Below are 14,827 nucleotides of genomic sequence, written 5' to 3' on the forward strand. Positions count from 1 at the left end.
ATCCAATAAATACAAAGTAGAAAGAAACAATCCAATAAATAGAAACACAAAGCCACATCAGCGGGTGCGAAGGTCCAAGATGAGAAATAAAAGTGGGTGTACAGGGGATACGGCGCCGAGCCGGGCCAGGCGGGTGGGGTGAGGGGACATGGTTTGGGGGTCAGGGAAGGTTCTTCTCAGCAGACAATGACATGTCCTGGAGACGTCTGCCCTTGGGCTTCAGGCCACTGTGGCCCTCGGGAGGCCCTGATTGGAAGAGTGGAGGGCGGGAAGAGGGGGAAACTGAGGTAGTCCCCCGTCTCACCCCGCCCTGTGCTCCCAGCTCCTGCCAGGTGTGTCTCAGCGTGGTCTGGTCTCTGCGGGATGGCCTATACTCCCTCAATCTGGCAGCATGGCCTTCGGCCCCAGCGGCCCTCCACTCACTGCCAGGGACAATGGCGAGGGTATCCAGCTACGGAGAAGCTGCGAGTCCCCACAACATAAGTGCTGCGAGGTGCCACTTCCCCTTAGCTGTTTCTCCTCTTCCCTCCTTCCCAAATTCAGGTGGATGTTTTCCCCATCCTTCTTCTGCGTTGCCTCTTTTGCCCTTGAGAGGGAGAAGCTACTTGTTGGCAGATCCATGAAGCTGAAGGTCCCCCACCAGCGTTTGTCCGAGGCCGCGGCCCTGAGGTCGCTCTTCCTGATGGATCCTCATGCATCTGGCACTTTCCTTTCCTTCATTTCCAAAACTGCCCCCCACCACCACCCAGTGAAAAGGTAAGTAAGCCAGTGAGTGTGTCCCACGGCTGTGTGGTCAGCGTTGTGACCAGAGATCTCGGGCCCCTGAAATGCATTCCAGCCCTGGAGACAGAGCTGTAGCAGAAAGGGGCAGTGCGCTCGTCTGTCTTCTGTGAGAACCATGGCTACGCCCCAAGTGCCTTCTGGAGTTGCGTTTGGGGGACCTACCCAGGCAGGGCCTGACTGCAAACACCAGCCTTCTCTGTGACAGTCAATTTCATGTATTGACTTGGCTGGGCCACAGGGTGCCCAAATATCTGGTCAAATGTTATTGTGGATGTTCCTATGAGGGTTTTTCAGTGGGGTTAACGTTTGACCTAGTAGACTAAGGAAAGCAGATTGCTCTCCCTCTGTGGTTGGCCTCGTCCAATGAGTTGAAGGCTTGGGAAGAGCAAAAAAGAGAATTCTCCGGCAGACTGCCCTTGAACGTCTCTGCAACTTGAGCTCTTCCTGGTTGTATGGCAAACTGATCTCCAACTTGGACTAGAAAATCAGCTCTCTTGGGTCTCCAGCCTGCCAGCTCACCCTAGAAATTTTGGACTTGCCAACCTCCATCATTGTGTAATACAAGCCATTCCTTATAATAAATAGCTTTCTATGCAAACACACATCATATTGATTCTGTTTTTCTGAAGAATGCTGGCTAATACAGTTACTATCTCCCAATATTTTATTTACTTTTTAAATTTTTTATTTAAATTCAATTTAGTTAACATAGAGTGTATTATTAGCGTCAGAGGTGGAGGTCGGTGACTCATCAGTTGCGTGTAACACCCAGTGCTCATCCCACTAGGTGTCCTCCTTAATGCTCACTAACCGGTTACCCCATCCCTCCAAACCCCTCCAGCAACCCTCAGTTTGTTCTCTATAGTTAAGAGTCTCTTATGGCTTGCCTCTCTCTCTGTTTTCATCTAGTTTTATTTTTCCTTCCCTTCCTCTATGTCCATCTGTTTTGTTTCTTAAATTCCACAGCTGAGTGAAATCATATGGGGTATTTGTCTTTCTCTGACCGATGTATTTCACTTAGCAAAATACCCTCTAGCTCTACTCATGTCATTGCAAATACAAACAACTATAAGAGAATATTATGAGCAATTATATGCCAACAAATTAGGCAATCTGGAAGAATGGATAAATTCCTAGAAACATATAAACTACCAAACCTGAACCAGGAAGAAATAGAAAACCTGAACAGACCCACAACCAGGAAAGAAATTGAATCAGTCATCAAAACTCGCCCAACAAACCAGAGTCTAGGGCTGGGTGGCTTCCCAGGGGAATTCTACCAAACATTTCAAGAAGAATTAATATGTTTTCTTCTGAAACTCTTCCAAAAAATAGAAATAGGAGGAAATCTCCCAAACTCATTTTATGAGGCCAGTATTTCCTTGATTCCAAAACCAGACAAAGACCCCACTAAAGAGGAGAATTACAGACCAATATCCCTGATGAACACGGATGCACAAGTTCTCAACAAGATGCTAGCTAATAGGAACCAACAGTACTGTAAAAGAATTATTCATGTATTGCATGGAGCACTGGGTGTGGTACATAAACAATGAATTCTGGAACACTAAAAAATAAAATAAAATAAAAAATTTTTAAAGGAATTATTCATGGGGCGCCTGGGTGGTTCAGTCGGTTAAGTGTCTGCCTTTGGCTCAGGTCAAGATCTCTGGGCCCTGGGATCAAGTCCCACACTGGGCTCTCTGCTCAACAGCAAGCCTGCTTCACCCTCTGCCTCTCCCCCTGCTCCTGTGCTCACTTGCTCTGTCTCTCTCTTTCTCCCCTTCCCTTTCAAATAAGTAAATAAAGTCTTTTTAAAAATAAAATAAAATCTAGTTTATCAGGAGAAAAAAAAAGATTATTCATCACAACCAAGTAGGATTTTTTCCTGGGCTGCAGGGGTAATTCAACATCTGCAAATCAATGGACATGATACACCACATTAATAAAAGTAGTGACAAGATCCATACGATCCTCTCAATAGATGCAAGAAAAGCATTTGGCAAAATACAGCATCTTTTCTTGATAAAACTCTCCACAATATAGGGTTAAAGGAAACATACCTCAATGTCATAAAGGACCCACAGCAAGTATTCTCAATAAGGAAAAGCTGAGAGCTTTTCCCCTAACATAAGGAAAACAACTGAGATGCTTAGAGTAGATCCCCACTCTCACCACTGTTACTCAGCATAGTACTAGAAGTCCCAGCCTCAGCAGTCAGACAACAAAAAGAAATAAAAGGCATCTAAATCAGCAAAGAAGTCAAACTTTCACTCACTGTAGATGGTATGATACTCTATGTAGAGAACCCAAAAGACACCACCAAAAAATTTCTAGAACTGAGAGGGGAATTCAGCAAAGTCACAGGATATGAAATCAATGCACAAAAATCAGTTGCATTTCTATACACCAACAATGAGGCAGAAGGAAGAGAAATCACGGAGTCCATCCTATTACAATTGTACCAAAAACCATAAGATCCCTAGGAATAAACCTACCCAACGAGGTGAAGGACATGTGCTCTGAAAACTCCAGAACACTATGAAAGAAATTGAGGAAGACACAGAGAAGTGGAAAAACATTTCACGCTCATGGATTGGGAGAACAAACATTGTTAACGTATCTCCCAATAATTTTGAGGTGACGTGGGCTAAGGACATATTTACTGTCCTTAAGGAGCAGTGTGTTTCCTCTGAGTACCATATAAACTTGAAAGCTTTCCTTTCCCTGCTCACTTCGGCCACAAGGAATTTGCAACTCAGCCATCACAACCTCGGAGGATGTCGTGGGCAGCATATGTGTTTCGTATCCCAACCCGGTCCCCAGATTCACCCTCCCTATCGAATGCCCATTTTCCCTCCATCCTGACTTTTTATTTTTAGGTATCTGTTACTCTTCTAGAGCAAGCTCCTTCCGCGAATTCCTGGGAGCCGATGATGGACAGGCAGGCCAGTCTGTATCTGGCGGATTTCCTTCCCCTCCCCACTGGTCCCTGGCCAGTCCAAGGGGAAGGAGTGGGCTAGTATATACAAAATTAGGGGCTGCTGAGACCACAATCAGACAGCTGTTCACACCGCCATGGTGAGCACTCGCCCGGTAATCTGGGAGGATAAAGACAGCCAGGATGCTTCTGTGATCATCTTGAGGAACCTGCTGCAGGCTATGGTAAGATCATCTGCCCAACTGTCCATCGACAGGAACCCCTGAGCAGCGGGAGATGGCTCACTCAGACCCAAGACCTCAGGGCATCAAGGGAACACATCTCAACTGCCCCAGCCCCCACTAGTTCCCGGACTGGACAAGCCAGCCCACCTTGACTTGAGCACTCCTGTGAGCAGAAGGCTTTTGCCAAAAGCAGATTTCAGAACAATCCATCCTTGAGACCTCAAAGAGGGTGTGGCATGTCCTTAGCACCTCCTGGCTCTGAGCTGTCAGGGCTCACTCACAAATGAGAAACTTGAACACAATGGGTCTATTGTGAGGGTGTAGCAGTTAGGATATGCACAAAGCTGTGTAACAAAGAGCCCCCAGTACAATGGTACATGCAAGATGCAAGTTCATCTCTCTCTTTCCTGGCAGCCTGGAGTTCGAGGGAGGGTCATCCATGGCGGGCCAGGGGCTCCATGCCACGGGGCTGTCCAAGGAGCTGGGTTCCTCCTCTGGGTTGCTCCTCCATGAGCAAGGACATCAGCCTCCTCTCCTTTGTCCCCATTGGCTTATGATCTAGCCTGACAGGGAGAAGGAGCAAGGGCAGGAGAACGCATTCCTTCCCAGGATGTGGCTGACAGCAGTATGCCTCCCTTCCTCCCACAAACTGTGGGCCACAGCTCAATCCCATGGCCGCACCTGCCACAGGAGAGCCAAGCAAATGGCCTCCAGCTGGGCGACTCTGTGCTCAGCTAAGCCTCAGGGGGTTCTGACAAGAGGACCAAGGGGGCAATGACTTGACCCTATGGGAAAATTAGGAGGCTCTCCTGCCAAGCGTACCCATACCTGTGGGGGCTGGCAGGTGGCCCTGCTGCCCTTGCTCTTTTTTTTTTTTTTTAATTTTTATTTATTTATTTGATAGAGAGAGATCACAAGTAGGCAGAGAGGCAGGCAGAGAGAGAGGAGGAAGCAGGCTCCCCGCTGAGCAGAGAGCCCGATGCGGGACTCGATCCCAGGACCCTGAGATCATGACCTGAGCCGAAGGCAGCGGCTTAACCCACTGAGCCACCCAGGGGCCCCTGCCTTTGCTCTTTGTTCTGCCCTGGGGTGGCTCCAGCCACCTGGGTGGCTCCCGGCCCCCTGAATTCACAAGGAGAGAAGCAGGTCCCAGTCCCTTCAGCCACCTCTGGGCCCCAGGTCCTGGGAATCACAGCCAAGCTTCCAAGGCCTCTCCCAACCACTGCATTCGGGCCTGCGGCGGCCCCGGCCTCATTCCACACTGCGGCGGTGCCTGTCCCTCCTTGCTCCCTGTGGGCACCTCGGTCTCTGAGTGGTTTCACTGGGGCCCCCTCCTGACTTGGGATTGGCCAGAGAAGACTGAACTGCAGTTCCGTGGCTGCCCACTAAGTGACGACCCTCAGGCACCAGTCCCATTTCCCAGTCCCGTTCAGGCTGCAGAAGGGTGACCGTGGTGACAGCTGGGGACAGTTCTAGCCATTCCATCCCACAGGGCCAGGAGAGCCGCACTTTTCACGAATACGGGGCTCTCTCTCATGCTCAGCATCACAGCTCCGGCCAGATTCGTGGGACGCCCAGAAAAGTCTCACCCAGCTCACTAACGCAGGCTCCCCCAGCGAAGCTCCTGGGCCTTCCCACATCCTGGCGCAGATGGGTCTTTGTGCACAGGCTCTGCTCGACGGGCTTCCTGGGGGACAGCCATCCTGTCCCCTTCTTGCAGACAGGAGTCTGGCCCCCGGTGAAGTTAAAGCATTACACCCAGGTCACACGGGTAGAAAGAGAGGATGTGCTGTTCAAACCCAGAGGGCTCCCCCTCCGCCCCGCTTCTCTTCCTCCGCCTCCTCCACTGATGACAAGTGGCCGATTCTTCCCCACTTGCTCACACTCGGCACACACTTTCCCAGTGACCATCGCAGGGCTCTCTCCTGAAGCCTGGGGCAAAGAGAGTGACCCAAGTCCTATCCCTGCGGTCTCCAAGAACCCAGCCCTTTCCCGCACACCGCTTCTCCAGTCCCAGCCCCCTGACCTGTGCCCAGGCCTCTGAGCAGTCTCCTCACCACTAGAATCCCTCTCTCCTTTGGTCCATTGGCCCCCTTGTTCTCAGGGACCATTCCCGAGCCCAGATCCAGGAGTGTCCCTCCCTTGAAAGCTCCCTCTTGCCAGGATGATAAAGTCCAAACTCCTAGGTGAACGTCAAAGCTCTAACAACTCGAACCCATCTCACCATTGCACATCTTTATCCCTTCCTCTATGCACCCAGCAGCCAGACTAGGGGATCTCAAACTTCAGAGAACTGGTGAATTACCCCGTGGCTTGTTGATCCTGTTCCTAGGCCCTGCTCTGGGATTCAAAGAGGGGTCTAGGGGCCCAGGAATGTGCCTGTGTGACTGGGTGGTCTGAGAAGTCCTCCTGAGGGTCCCCAGTGTGCCACGAGCATTCCAGCAACGGGGCCCTCTCTCCTGCCTGGAACACCATTCCCCCCATCTGCCCATCAGAGCCCCCAGGTCCTACCTCTGGTGACACCTCCTCCAGGAAGCCTTCTGCAGACCCTGAGAGAGTTAGTGCCCCTTCCCCTGTGCGTATCTCTGAGCACTCCGCCCCTCCCACCTGCCTGCTGTGGGTGCTCTTTATACAACTTCCTTTCCCCACTACCCCAGGGGCTGTACAGGTGCTAATACCAGGGGTGAGTGTGAACGGGGGTGGTGGGGAGGTAGGAGCCTGGACGACCTGTGCAGCGGAGGCTCCCGGCCCTCCCTGCACTACCGGACTCCTGGGGGGTCCCTCAGCAGACACATCTGGCTTAAAAAGGAAATATGCTCTTTCATGGCTTCAGTCTTTTTATTTTTAGAACGGGTGACTCATCTCCACCACGGGGGCTCTGCGGCTGCTCTCGGGGGAGCTCGCCGAGACTGAGCGCCTGTGCCCCGGCCAAGTGGGGCTTGGGGGAGAGGGGCAGGGGGCCACACTGTCCCGCAGCACCCTGGGGCCAATGTCCAGCTGAGAGGTGAGGTAGTTGCCCCGCATCCGCCAGCCCCTCCAAAATATCTAGTCTCAGGACGCCCGGGACACCAGAAGGGGCAGCTGGGCAGAGGGTGTCCTGTGTCACATCCCATCTGGGGAATGCAGTCAGGACCAGTGAGCCATTTCTGGAGGTCGCCGCTCCCCATCCTGTCCCCATGCAGAATGGCCATAGAGGCAGCCCAGGTTTCCCTGCACCAGCCTGGCTCGGTCCTCCTCAATGACCCTCATCCGGGGGAAAGAGCCGGGTGCCAAGTCCCTGGGGCAATCGAAAGAGCCAGTTCCCACGCAGCACGGCCTCGTGGGGGATGGAGGGAGCATTTCTAGCGATGACATTCGTGCATAGACCATGGGGCCACGCCCTTCACCCGCCCCCCACCCCCGCACTCCAGGCATCCCTCCCCCACTGACCCCTGTCCCTCAACACACAAGTGCAGACCCTCCCTGAGCCCCTCCAGACCCTCACGTCGTGGATTTGAACTAGCCGCATTTTTTTAATATGTACAACGCCGTTGTTTCTTTACTTCTTTCTTTAAAAAAAAAAAAAAAAATGCACATTACAGAAAAAATAGAAACCCCACAGAAGCTGATGCGTGGGGACAGAATAGGACAGAAGACAGGAGAATAGGTCGGGAGAAGGTACGTGTGTTTCCTTGAAAGCTCACAGAACAGCCCCAGCGGAGAGCGAGAAGCTGGGACCACGGGCTGCTCTTGCGGGCGGAGGGGAGGTCGCCGGGGGAGAGGCAGAAAGCAGGCCGGCTTTTCTGGGGATCCTGTTCTGTGGTTTTCAGGGTTGGGGGGAGCAGAAAAGGAAGGTGCAGGAGTTAGGACCATTCCCAAGGCCACCCTCACTTTTGACCTCAATTACGAGTCCAAGAGTCCGGAAGCCACCTGAGGTTCACTACTCCTTAGGAGAACTCCGGGCTCACCGGAGGCTCTGTGCTCACCGTGGAGGGTTTTTACTGTAGCAAAAGGATATAGATCAAAATCAGCCAAGGACAGAGGTGCGAAGGTGCAGAGTCCGGATAGAGTCTATGCACCGAGCTTCTGGCCGCCCTCTCCTTGCGGGGTCACGGACAGTATCAGCTCCACCCCACAAGGATGTGTGACCCACACAGCATATCACCAGCCAGGAAAGTCCCCCCAGCATGAGCTCTGGTGTGCAGGTTTTGTCGGGCTGGACCCCCTAGACACAGTTGACCACCCACATATCCAGCCTTCGGTCCCCAGCCCCTCTTGGAGATCAGCTGGAAATAAAGTCCCTGTAACAAATCCCACTGTTAGACTGTCCCAAGTGGCCCAAGGTCCCAGGTACAGGGATCAGGCAGAACATTCCAAGGGCCTAAGACCCCCTCCCAGGGCAAAGAGCAGAACTCTCTGGGTAGTTTAATTCATCACTACCCAGAACTTCATACAAACGGGATGACTAACCATCCCAGTGCACCCAGGACGTTCCTGATTTTAGAACGGCAGATGTGTCACAGGGAACCCCCAATCCCAAGCATGTGCCTCAGTCCCATGACAATTAGCCACCCTACATGTGGGCACCCTCCTCCCTCCCAAAAAAGGTCGTGGCTTTGCTCTGTGCAGTCTTGGCTAAGCTGCAGTGACATTTGCCAGAGCGCACTCCAGAGGTCCGAGCGGGGCGCCAGACTCCTTCTGCCTGTCGCGGGGCATCGGAGTAGGAAGTGAGAGACAGACAGGGTCGAGTCTATCCTCAAGGGTCAGGTGTGACCCTCTCCACTGCCCCTCTCCTCCCCCACCACCTCCCTCATTCCCAAGGTCTCCCACCTACAGGGACTCTGTAGCGCTCAAAGCGTACCCCAAAACCTACGGAAGGGAACAACTTGACCTTCCAAGCATCTGACACATCTCTTATGAAGTTTGCTCCCAGATGCCCTGTTCTGCACATTGCTCTTACAAATGGGGTCTTTTGTGCCAACGTATCCCCATATAGACCTGCCTGCTGTAGGTGGTCTCTCCATAGGGACTTGGGTCCGCCCACTTTCCTGAAGGGTTAACCATGTGCCATCATTCTTGGGGAAGGCTCTTCTGCTTTTCCAAAGAAACCATCATCTAACTGTGACAATGTGAGGCTGTCCTCTTCCCCAGCATACCTCCCCCTCTGTACTTCCTCTTTCCCAATCATTCAGGCTACGCCTCACCCCAGAACCCCATCCAGCAGCACCTTCCTCTCCACCAGTCAAGAGGTGACCCTGACGGTGACTTTGACAGTGACACTGCGGGCACTACCCCATCCGTCCTGAGGCTACCTTCCCTGTTAAGAGAGAACTACCTTTTCAGGTTAAAACATATCAATATATTACCTATTTCTTCTGCTTTATGATGAGTTTTGTTTTGAGATTGGATGTGAATTTTATCCAAATATCTTGGAAATAAATCTAAGGGAATTATGAAGCTATTTTTCTCTTCGGAGCAATTAGTATGGGAAATAATATTAACTGATTTTCTAGTATTCAACCATCCTCGCATTTCTGGAACCCACCCCACTTGGTCATGATATTTTATCTCCCTGATGTGATGCTTAATGCAGTGATTCGAATTTTTGCATCATTTTTCCTAAGTGACATCAACATGCATTTCTTCTTTCCATGCTATCTTTGCTGGATTTTCGAATCAAGGAGATGATTACACAAAAAACTGGAAGCTTTCCTTCTTGCAGGAGCTAAGAGCAGGGTAAATGGTATGAGTATTTCATGGGCTAGCAGTCCTCCTTTGAAACATTATGGGTCTTTATACCTTCTTGTCTTAAAGGAGGCATTGTGTGTGGTCTCAGCCTCCCAATAACCAAGGTTGTGGTTAGAACGGCCCCTGTGGTTCTTACTGTGATTGCAAGACAACCAACAGGAAACTGAAAAAAATGAAGGTTTAGAGGTAGAAAGTACACAGCACACTTGGGGACACACAGCAAGGGCACAGCTAGAGAGACAGCACATGAGCCTGGGGTTCTGCTTTTATTCAGGTCAAGGGTGGGACCCTAGGGTTTCAGGAGCTTACTCTTTACTGGTAAATTTGAAACATAAGAATGTGGTTGACTTTTGTTCCCCACCTCCAAAAAATACCACTGAACTATATATACACTGAAAAGTGGTTAAGATGTGGAGGAGGGTATCTGGGTGGCTCAACCAGTCAGTTAACTGTTCAACTCTTGATTTTGGTTCAGGTCATGATATCAGGCCCTGAGTCAGGCTCTATGTTGGGCCTGGAGTCTGCTTGAGATTCTCTCTCTCCCTCTGCCTCACTCCCTGCTCAGGCTCACACTCTCTCACTCTTCCCTCTAAAAAAAAAAAAAAAGAAAAAAAAAGATTAAAATGGTAAATTTTACATTGTGTGTATTTTTTTTTTTGGACAGAAATCACAAGTAGGGACAGAGGCAGACAGAGAGAGAGAGAGGAGGAAGCAGGCTCCTTACTGAGCAGAGAGCCTGATGTGGGACTCGATCCCCGGACCTGAGATCCTGACCTAAGCTGAAGGCAGAGACTTAACCCACTGAGCCACCCAGGCACCCTACATTGTGTGTATTTTAACACAATGTTTAAAAAGAAAAGGGAAATCCAAAAGAAATGTTATTTTTAAAAATTCAGGACTCGGGAACATTTGTTAATTTTATCACTTAATTATTACACACTAATTCCCTCTCTTACCCTTATTTATCTGTCTTCTGTGTTTCTTAGATTGTCTTTTGTTCTTTTTTAAATTTATTGAGCTGTATACTTAATTCATCAATTTTTCTTTCTCCCTTATTTGTTCATCTAAGTATTTTTAAGGCAATGAATTTTCCCATAAGAACAGCTTTAGCTGCATCTCATAAGCTCTGGTGTGTAGTACTTACATTGGCACTTCAAACCATCCTCAAGAAAGCCCTCTTCTGCGTTCCTAGAACACAGAGTGCATTTGCCCACCAGGGCACTTTCTGTACATTATGCAATTCTGGCACAATGCTTTGTGATATAAAAATGTGAGCTGCAAATGTGCTTATAAATTTTCCAGGAGCAACATTAAAACACATTAGAAGAAACAGGTGAAATTAATTTTAGTATTTTATTTAACCCAATAGTGTCCAAAATATTATCGTTTCAATGCATAATCAAAACAATGATCAAAACAATGTTACTAATGAGATGATACAATATTTTTTGGTACCAAGCCTGCCAAATCTGGTGTATATTTTACACTGATGGTATATCTTAATTTGCACCTGCCACATTTTTAGCCCTAACTAACCATCTGCCTAAGTGCCGATCTAATATCTACTTACAGGTCTCTCTGCCCACTTCTGAGCTCCCAGTCTGCAAGCTGCCTGAGGGCAGACACTGTTTTATACACTGTATCCATGCTGCCTCTCACACTGTGAGCACTCCACTCTGTGTGTTTACCAAGTAGAGGACTACATCTCCCCCTCCATTTATATACCCGCTAGCCATCACCACCATTCACTTATGCATCAGCTGTTCCCCAGGTCTGTGCCTTCCGCTCACTGCGGACCAAGGAGCATCGCCATGCTTCTCTCAGAAGGAAGGTGTCTGGCTCAGCCTCAGACTTTCTTACTAGTATGAATCCTTAGGAGCCCCAAGAAGCCAGTGTGACTCCATGTTGGAACTGCAAAAGACGGGTGAGCTCAGCTACTATCCCTGCAGAGCAGACAAGGGCAAAGCTGGCACATAAGGGTACCACAAAAGTCACCCAAATACCCAAAATAGGTCCCAAATAAAGACAACTACAAATAAAGGCAAAGGACCAGTGACAGAGATTGCCAGTTGCCTACCTCATATCCATTTAGCCTTCCTTTATAACCGAAACCTGACGCTATCTAGGGTAACAGCGAGCCCCACTAACAAACTCCATTTCTCAACTTCCTCTGCATCTCAGGATGCCATGTGACATGCTTCTGGTTGATAAGATGTACAAATAAGCGTTTTACATATCAGGGGAGTGCCTCTTCCCCCTCCATCACCCTATTTTTCTCTTCCTGCCTGGGACTCATTCAGAATGCCTGGAGTAGCAGCAGCCTTCTTGTGACCATGAAGACCAAAGCTGTGTGTGAAGGACGGCAGAACAGAAATATGGGATGGTTTAAGTCCTCAGTAATAGCATTGAACTGCCATACCATGGCCTGGGAATGACAAAAGCCAGACTTCTTGCAACATGAGAAAAGAAAAATGAAGGGGGGAAAAGCTTCTCTTATCGAAGTCACTGCTGACCCGGCTGTTACTCGTAGTGGCTGCCTGGTTATCAGGCCAGGGCCCAGCCTCTCGTTCATGCGGATGCCCTGCTTGAGTGGTTGCTCATTCTGAACCAGTCCTACACCAGATGGAAGGCTGGTGCATGGGTGCAGAGAACTGCACAAATAGAATTTTGTCAGTTGTGAACTAAGAAACCAATGTAAACTGGCTTAAGGGGGGGGGGGAGAAATATATTGACTAGTTTAAGTGGAAAGGGACTCAACACTGGCAGAATCTGGTCTTCTTCTGGGATCCTGTGTTGGCAGCAGTCTCCTGCTTCTGTCTTCTCTACCAGACAACCCCAAAGGAAGGGGTTGCAACGAGATCCCCAGAATTCTGGCCCACTGGACCAAATGGTGAAGCTCAAATACGCCTGGAGGTGCCGTTCCATGCACCCACGTGCACACGCAGGCGGCAGGTGGCTGATGGGCAGGTCAGCCACTGGAGACGCGGTAGAAGGTTGTGTGAACTGAGTTCTCCACCTGAGCAGGGGCGGGGCCCGCTCTGCCCAAGACAGAGACGTCTTCCAGGACATGGAACTTCCAGCTTTAAAACTGGGGCTGTCCTAGGCCAATCAGGACAGTGGGCTACCCTCCTTGGTAGGACCGTGGCGACAGCTGTGATTTTTCTTTGAGAGATCGGTGAAATCGTGCACGATCATTTTAAAGAGAACTGAACATTTTCCTTAAGAACAGGAGAACACTTCCTCCCCTAATCCTGCATTCAGGTTCTTGACATAGTGAAGACACGAGTTCTGCTAGGCCACTGGCCAATACAGCGGCCCAGGGGACAGCCACCTCCCCCCCAACCCCCAGCCCTGGATGACTCCATGCATGGTAACCCCACCCTGTGCAGGCATCCCAGACTGTCCTCCATAAGAAAACACCCTCATCTACAGACTGTCCTCCAAGACACCCCACCACCCAAAGTCTCTGAGGCCGGTCGGTCCCCCCCCCCCAGAAGGTCACCGCTTCAGCCGACTGGCTCCCCCATCCCTGCGGTTAGCTCAGGTCCTTCAGAAGTGAGACAAGCTCTTCACCGTGTTGGTGAGCTCATCGGCTCCCACCGCATCCCTGGCTCAGGCCCCTCATCCATCTGCCAGGATGCCGCGAGGCTAGGTGGGTGGTTCCTGGCCAGGGCTCCCCGAGTCTGCTCGCTCAGCTCAGCGACAACTTCTCCTTAAGACTCGGCTCTGACCGAAGTGCCCAGTCCTTGTAGGAAAGCACAGAGCAACCGGGCCCCAGCCTCCCGGGACATCTTATCCCTGCCTGTGCTTCTTGGTCTTGGGGTGGCTTGGCCATCGTGTTGGCTAGAATCTGCAGGACGATTACAATCTGCCACCAGAATGAGAAGCACGAGCTGCCACCCTCCTTAGGCGGGGTATGACCATGACCGGGAGATGGGCGGCAGAGAGGAGCCAGACTCTTGGCGCGCATCAAATGCCCCGCCCGTCCACCTTCGGAGCGGCCGCTCAGCCGCACACTTAAAAGCACAAAGGAAGAGAGGGCCCTGGGCTCCTGGCTTCTCTCCTCCACTGTCCTCCACATGTCCCACTGCGTGCAGAATATGGGGGCTTGCCCCCCACCCCACCCCTTCTCCAACCCTCCTCATACCCTTCTGAGAGAGGCAGGGATTACTGTGCCCATTTTAGAGATGGAGAAAGAGAGTCGACCCACAGTCAGCCAGAGCTGGGCTTGAGCTCAGATGTCACAAGTCTGTGCTGAGACGCTCCGGGCGTCTGTGGAAGGGAAAGCGAAGGCCAAGGCCAGTTGTCTGAACTTCTGTGATCCCACCGGGGTGGGGGAGGGGGGTGGGGCTGGAGGGTGTAAACGGAAGCTGAGACACAGGGCACCTTCCAGCAGCAGAGCTGGCTTGTGATGAGGCCACCTCTGTCTTCCCTCCCAACCCCCAACCCTCTGGCTCATCCCCACCTTGTCCATCAAACATACAGATAAAGAATTGGAGGCAGAGCACGTTTTAAAGCAAGACCCACCCTCACGATCACCCCCAATGGCAGGCCCCAGAACCTTGGACAGACCAGCCGCGCTGGCCCCTCTGTCCCGGCATGGGAGGTGGGCAGTGACCAGGACAGCCCAGTCAGTCCGGTGGGACACCGTCGGTCTCTGCCTTGTGGGTGGGATGCGGGAGGGTCTGCCTGCCCTGCTCGCCCCCCTCTCCCCCCCACACACACACCCTCAGCCTCAGGACAGGGCGCCTCTGGGACACGGTCCTCCGGGAGGGGAGACCCGCACATGCATGGCCCTGAGAGCCGGCGTCCTGCCGGGTCCCTAGTCCTCCTTGGGCTTGCGCTGCTGCCGCCGGGCCAGCTTATAGTCGATGTAGGTGCCGAGGCAGGACCAGAGAAGGAAGCGCGCCAGCAGGACGAGGACCAGCAGGACCATCAGCGGGTCGGAGCCCAGGCTTCCCCCGAGCCACGAGGCCATGCCGAGGCCGCGCGCTCCGGCGCCGGGCCCAGCCCCGGGGTGCGGAGGGGCCGGGGGCGGGGGGGGGGGGGGGGGGGGGGGGGGGGGGGGGGGGGGGGGGGGGGGCGAATCCCGGGCCCGGGCCGCGCGAGGGGTGCAGCCTGCTCCCGCCGGGGGCGGGCCGGGGCGGGCCGG

At 51.8% G+C, this 14,827-nt stretch overlaps 1 protein-coding gene across 1 annotated transcript; it reads right to left on the reverse strand.

Annotated features, from left to right (window-relative positions):
- Nucleotides 1–11,024: 11,024 nt before the first annotated feature.
- SMIM38 (small integral membrane protein 38) lies at nt 11,025–14,699 on the reverse strand. The gene has a single exon (XM_059381366.1). It carries the CDS (start codon nt 14,651–14,653, stop codon nt 14,498–14,500), a length of 156 nt encoding a protein of 51 aa, XP_059237349.1. The 5' UTR covers nt 14,654–14,699; the 3' UTR covers nt 11,025–14,497.
- Between the last annotated feature and the right edge of the window lie 128 nt (nt 14,700–14,827).

Source organism: Mustela nigripes, chromosome 1, assembly GCF_022355385.1.
Source record: "Mustela nigripes isolate SB6536 chromosome 1, MUSNIG.SB6536, whole genome shotgun sequence".
In the NCBI taxonomy this organism is placed as follows: Eukaryota; Metazoa; Chordata; class Mammalia; order Carnivora; family Mustelidae; genus Mustela; species Mustela nigripes.

Excerpts from the sequence above, each read along its gene's own strand:
- SMIM38 (XM_059381366.1), bottom strand. The coding sequence starts at position 14,653 with ATGGCCTCGTGGCTCGGGGGAAGCCTGGGCTCCGACCCGCTGATGGTC.